The sequence below is a fragment of the Cucurbita pepo genome, chromosome LG11 (genome assembly GCF_002806865.2).
Source record: "Cucurbita pepo subsp. pepo cultivar mu-cu-16 chromosome LG11, ASM280686v2, whole genome shotgun sequence".
Classification (NCBI taxonomy): domain Eukaryota; kingdom Viridiplantae; phylum Streptophyta; class Magnoliopsida; order Cucurbitales; family Cucurbitaceae; genus Cucurbita; species Cucurbita pepo.
In genome coordinates, this window is record NC_036648.1 from 5,095,018 (window position 1) to 5,101,623 (window position 6,606).

General features: G+C 33.8%; 1 protein-coding gene across 1 annotated transcript; it reads right to left on the bottom strand.

Annotated features, from left to right (window-relative positions):
- Window positions 1-436: 436 nt before the first annotated feature.
- LOC111805695 (sphinganine C4-monooxygenase 1-like) lies at window positions 437-2,950 on the bottom strand. The gene is made up of 2 exons (XM_023690873.1): window positions 2,492-2,950; window positions 437-1,181 (listed from the first exon to the last, which is right to left on the bottom strand). Exons 1-2 carry the CDS (start codon window positions 2,711-2,713, stop codon window positions 642-644), a joined length of 762 nt encoding a protein of 253 aa, XP_023546641.1. The 5' UTR covers window positions 2,714-2,950; the 3' UTR covers window positions 437-641.
- Window positions 2,951-6,606: the final 3,656 nt, after the last annotated feature.

Consider the following 6,606-nt stretch of genomic DNA (forward strand, 5'->3'; position numbering starts at 1 on the left):
TATTTTTTTAGACTTAGGTTAGTATAGAGTCTATTTACTTTATTTATTATTGTCTTAATCTTGTTTTAAATATATTTTCGTACACATAAATCCATGACATATTTATTATTATTGTCTTCATCTTATTTTTAATATGCTTTCGTACAAGCAAGTCTATGATAGTGTTTTAAAATGTTCATATTTTACGATTATGTTTTAAATGCTTAATTCTGACTTTAGGTTAGTGAAAATATAGGGAAGTTACAATATCAATATTGTCCAACCTAACGTTTGTTTTAGCAAAGTCAGAGATTATAATTTTTATTAAAAAAACGATGATCATTTTCTCGATTCGAATGAATCATCAAACCATACCGATACTAAACCAAATGTGGTCCTTTCGTTTAATCAAATTTGAATGTAGCAACTCTTGAAAAGTCATCACAATGACTCTGACTAAATGAAAAGGCAAAATAAAATTTTAAAAGATCTTAACTCATGTTTCAAATCTACGTTAGGAAAAGGATAAAAATGGCAACAATAGGAGTAATATACAAATTCTATGGTCGTGGGATACAAATAATATAATATAATATATATATATATATATATATAGATATATATATATATATATAAGCAACTGAGAGCTGCTTAGAGTATTTTTATTCAATCTTTGGGCGTGCTTCAAAGCCGCCGCCTGCTCTCTTCTCTAGGGAGTAAGGCATATAGGTACCAAGTATTCTATCCCATGTAACAAAAAAGGGTTGTGAATAGTTAACCTTGTTGCCATATAGCTGATGGTGGAGGTCGTGATATGCAGTATTGTTGCGAAATAAGAGGTGGAAGAGGTTACCAGGCAGCCATAATCCACAGTGATCGTCTACAGTCTTAATAGTGGCGAAGGAAAAGAAGAAGATGGAGACTCTAGGAGTCATACCAGATGCTAGAAAGGACAACACCCCACCAACCATGTCAAGCAGTAGACCTTCCACAGGATGATTATACAATGCCCCAAATGCATATGGAACAACAAGCCTATGGTGATGAGAATGAATGTGTCTGTACAGAAACTTGTTATGATGCATGTATCTGTGTGCGAAGTACTGCCACGTGTCCAGAACGAACATCGCGGTTACAAATTGCAAAGCAACCATTGGCCAGGATTTTGGAACTGCACTGCTCCCATCTTCATTTCCAGTCACCTGAACGTTATAACACGATGCAATTATAAATTCGGACACAAACCAGTATGAAAGTGCAGAGCAGACACTCCACATGATATCAGTCGTGGAATATTACTAATCCAGAGTTTCTAAGGATGTCCTGAATAGGTGGCTTCTATGTTTGAGCTCATAAGCTCAAAACATTTGAGCTCAGGACTTGCCACTTTATCCACAGGGCCAAACCCAAATAATTCAATTAATAGGATGTCTATTTCACATGAACATCCACTAAACTACCGCTCTACATCTGATTTAGCAATAGCAAGAGTAGTGTAGCAAATTCATGCAACACACGAGACAAAATTAAATGGAAGTCCAAATATTTTGTTTGTCTGAGTTGGTGACTTCCTACCGAGTGCCGAATCATGACACCCCAAAAAATTTGAACTTAAATTTGAAAGACAATAACACAGATTCTGAGAGTCAGAAGGATTTGAATGTGGCACAAAATTGTGAATAAACACGAAACCTAATCCAAAGGATTAAACTATAGTTGAAGGAAGTGGAACTTAATTTTCAAACAAAGCAGAAATATCGTGTTGTTTTTAAACAATTAACTTTCTACTTCAAACGATCATCTCATAGGGAATTTAACAATGAGAAAGGCGTTATAGCCTACAATTTTGTTCATATCTATCTTGAAAAGTTGTTCTTGTTGTGTTCAATATAAAAAAACACTTCCAGATAAAAGTTAACAGACTTGCATCAATTAATATAACTTTACTGGAGAAACTAAAAACTGCAAAGAAAAAAATTCTTTCAACTTCCTAACTTGAATCATTAACTCCTCTTATTCTTCAACCAAATTAAAATTTTCCCAATTGCCATCTAACTTATTTTGATGTGAACTTTTTTCTCTTAAGCAACAACTCATCTTTGAAATAAATATACAATAGTTACAATTATAAGAAACCGAAATTTGACAATTGGTAACTAGTCTGTTCTTGTTTGGATCAAAATTCAAAAGACATGTAAAGAGAAAGGAGTTGCTATTTTCATTTTGTCGAACTGAAAAGGTCCACAAACAACGAACTATATCTAGGCTGGTAAACCTGTAATCAACGTGCTCCACACACAGCTGCTAAACTAAGAAAAAATCAGGAAGATTACATCAAGGTTTCAGCCAAGTGTACGAGAAAAATAAATCTCAGTTGGAATTTTGTAGGGCAGGTTCCGCCAATAATTAGGATCAGAAATAAACTAAATTATAATAAAAATTCCGAAACCGAGAAGGACGATGGTTATGATTGCAATAGTGGTAAAGAAACTAAAGAAAACAAGAAGCTAACCTTAAAGAGGATGATGGCGACGATAGCCTGAACGAATTGCTGAAAGAGAACGCCCCGAACCACAGTGGATTTTGAAACTAAGTTCTTCTCATCCTCCTCTGTCTTGGAGTGCAATCGATAATTGTCGAAGAAACCGAGAAGCACATATATGCCAGAATATAGCCAATAAACGAAAATGGGGACAAAAGTACCCAACAAATCATCGGAGATGATGAATTCCATTGAGAAGGAAGGAAGGAAGGAGGTGGGGAGATTCAGATATGGGAAGAAAGAACCATAAATTCAGCGAGAATGAAAACCAATGCAGCTTAAATCCCCAAATCAGGAATCCGCAGGGCGTTGGGAAGGAAATCGGGAAAAATCTTCCCACTCTCGTTAACCGGAAGAGAGAAAGTTGTGAAGAAAACAATAAGCCGATCGCTACTTCACAATTTTAATTAACAATTTTAATTAACAATAATCCTTTGTTTATGGAATGCCCGAACAGGGTTTTTAAATTTGATTATATATTTATAATACTAAGTTAATAAATTTATGAACTTTTATCACAATGATATTTTTTTTTTTAAGATTCAATAGTACTCTAAATAAAATTACGACAGACATGTTACTTAGTATATCATATAGGGTGTGTCGTAGGGATGATTTAAGGATGAAAACTATAGGGACCTCATTTATTTTGTGTGTTCATATACATTTGGTTACTTCTTCGTTTAAGATGATAGTACGGACGTGTACACTATGATGATGATGGTCGTTATCATCATCATCATACCTCGCGTGACACTTGGGGGTTTGTTGACCTCCGAACGTCTGGCTATGAACAGCTAGCTCGACTATGATGGGTCTGGGGGTGCGAATCGTCTAGGAATTCACACTCGCACGTGTGGGTTGTATGTATGGAAGTACTACACATCTAATTTTGTCCGGACTAGAGGCCACCTGTATGATGGTTTTAACGATAGATCTCTAATAATGAATTGCATGTATTTGCATTCACTAATCACAATAGTGGGGTCAGTTAGTGATTATTTCTTAAAATACTCGAGTTATGTGCTACTTCTATTTTCACAAGGCACCCTTGTATGACTAACGATGACATCGCAAGTAAAGACCATGACACATATATAGGATAGTTGTATTTAAATTCTTAGACCATAGGTTAGTACTGGGTGTTTTCTAATTTTAATATTTACTTTGTTTTATTTAATATTTCGTTAGGTTGTTAAAGACTTTTTGAAACATGTAAGTCTTTGATATTATTTTACAATGATGTTTTAAACTTTATTTCCGCATTAGGGATGATACTATGAAGAAGGTAGCAACTTTAGGTTATTAGAAATCTAGGATCGTTACAGACACTACCCTTGGTCTATCTAAGTATCATTTTATGATGTTATGATATAATTTTGCATGATAATAATGAAAGATATATCATGTATGTGTATGCATGTCTCGTAGGGAAGTTATATCACGAAAAGAATGAAAGTATAATGTGCATCATAAGTATGTACCATAATTTGAAAATACGGGATCTCGTACATGTTTTATGCCACGAGCATGGCATACTTTTCTAGTATATTTTGTACAGATGTGTACACCATGATATGATATGCATTCCTTCTTCCCATTGATTTTTCGACAACATGAGCATGCACTAACCCGTAGTCAGGCCTAGGGGTATGTATACGAGCCTGCCTATGTATCCAACCTTACCCTAAAAAGAAAGTAAAGCTTAAAGAACAATCACAAAAAGATAGGTCTCACCATGACCCATGATTACATATGATTTCATTTTCCGACCCTAACAGTGGGGTTACTTACTAAGTATTTTGAACTACTCAAACGACGCTTATTATTCTTTCAGGTAAAGATTAACGCTCTCGATCATGGATGATGGAGTTACGATGATAAGATTTTTGCATTCAAATCAGTCTTATGTTAGGACAGGTCAATAGCATCTATTTCAAAAACTTTGATAAAAATGTTAATTTTTTCCAGTTTTCAAAACTATGTTATTTCGTGATGCTACTATTATGTTTTAAATGAATTTATGACCCTTTACGTTTATAATAATGTTTACAAGTAAATTTTTTAAAATGATTTTTCCTCACACGAACAACATGTAATGACGACCTTATTAAAATTAGAGTCATTATACTTTGTATCTTTCTTATCTTGACAAATGTTATCTCTCTAGTGCACAAGGTCTTTGTATTGTCCTATGTCCAGGATTTGAAATTCGAATTCGACACCTGATGGCCTCGACATTCCTCTATGACATGATCACGTAACCTACTTGCTTCTAAGAGTGAAAATCTAACCCCACAAACCAACACTTGATGGCCTCACATTCCCTGCGATATGGCCATGTTACCTACTTCTTGCTTCTAAAAGTGAAAACTTATCCCTACAAACCAACACGGGGTATTTACAACATGATTTGTCCTAACTCACATGTCTCCTAGGAAAATTCTCAGTAGGTTTCCCAACAAAGAATCACAAAGCAAAGCACACTTAACTTTAGAGTTTATATGATTGAGCCACCGAAAAGTAAGGTGCATCTTGTTGGTACAAGCAGTAACTTTCAATTCTTTTTAAGTCTTTCTTAGTTATCCTATCCTTAGAATTGCTCTCATTTAGAGTGGTCCTAGTTTTTTCATGTACCCCTTCTTTACTCGGGTGTCACATCTTTACTTCTCGAGCAAAAATTTATATGGGTCTTTCCTCATAACTCAGTCACTCATGTAACTACAAAAGTGCATAGTCTATCACATGGGTCTGATTTGTCATATGTATTTACAGAATATAGATACGTGGAACACGTTATGCATGACAGAAAAGGATGGTGGCAGAGTCAATCAATAAGCCATCAATCTAATTCGATCTAGAATTTTGAAGCCTTGGAAAGGGATTCGTGTCACAATTAGTGTCAAGATAAGGAGATTTCTACCTTTCACTACTTTCAAAACTCAAATCCCATGAAAGGCACCCGTTTCTTTTACAAATCCATATTAAGTACACCATGTTTGAAATTTCATGATGTTAGCTCATAAATTTTCGATTTGAGCTTAATTTGATAAGCTCAAATCACGTTTTTGGTGTTCATACCAACTACTTTGATTTCATATTTACGTAGTGATGAAAATTTTCTTTGACAGTACTATTCTTAATACCTATAACAACCTATAAAATATTACTGTCTATCATACTTTTTTGGTGCATTTTCATTTATAGCAACTTATTCACTAGTATGTGTGGTTATGTCGTTGTCCATCTCTATGATCATTTAACTATGCATCAAGACATCTGATTAAAATATCTAACTTTTCTTAGAAAAGTCTTTTTCAAGGTATACTAGTGTTAAGTAGCCTATTGACCTCTTTTCATGTAATTGTATCACCACAATTGTAGTACAAATCTTGCTAAATCCAAACATATTTCGAATCATCAATACATCACGTAGCTTTCACATTTCACATATAGTAAACCATAACATAACATAGTAACATCATTTATTATCTTTCATGGACATACCTTTAAAAATAAGATTGTTATTACATGCCTGTTATGACTAGTTTTTGCGCGCGGAAAAAAAAAAAAAAAAAAATCACCATGTTTGAAATTTCATGATGTTAGCTCATAAATTTTCAATTTGATAAGCTCAAATCACCTTTTTTGATGTTCATACCAACTACTTTGATTTCATATTTACGTAGTGATGAAAATTTTCTTTGACGGTACTATTTTTAATACCTATAGCAACCTATAAAATATTACTATCTATCATACTTTTTTTGGTACATTTTCAGTTATAGCAACTTACTCACTAGTATGTGTGGTTATGTCGTTGTCCATCTCTATGATCATTTAACTATGCATCAAGACATCTGATTAAAATATCTAACTTTTCTTAGAAAAGTCTTTTTCAAGGTATACTAGTGTTAAGTAGCCTATTGACCTCTTTTCATGTAATTGTATCACCACAATTGTAGTACAAATCTTGCTAAATCCAAACATATTTCGAATCATCAATACATCACGTAGCTTTCACATTTCACATATAGTAAACCATAACATAACATAGTAACATCATTTATTATCTTTCATGGACA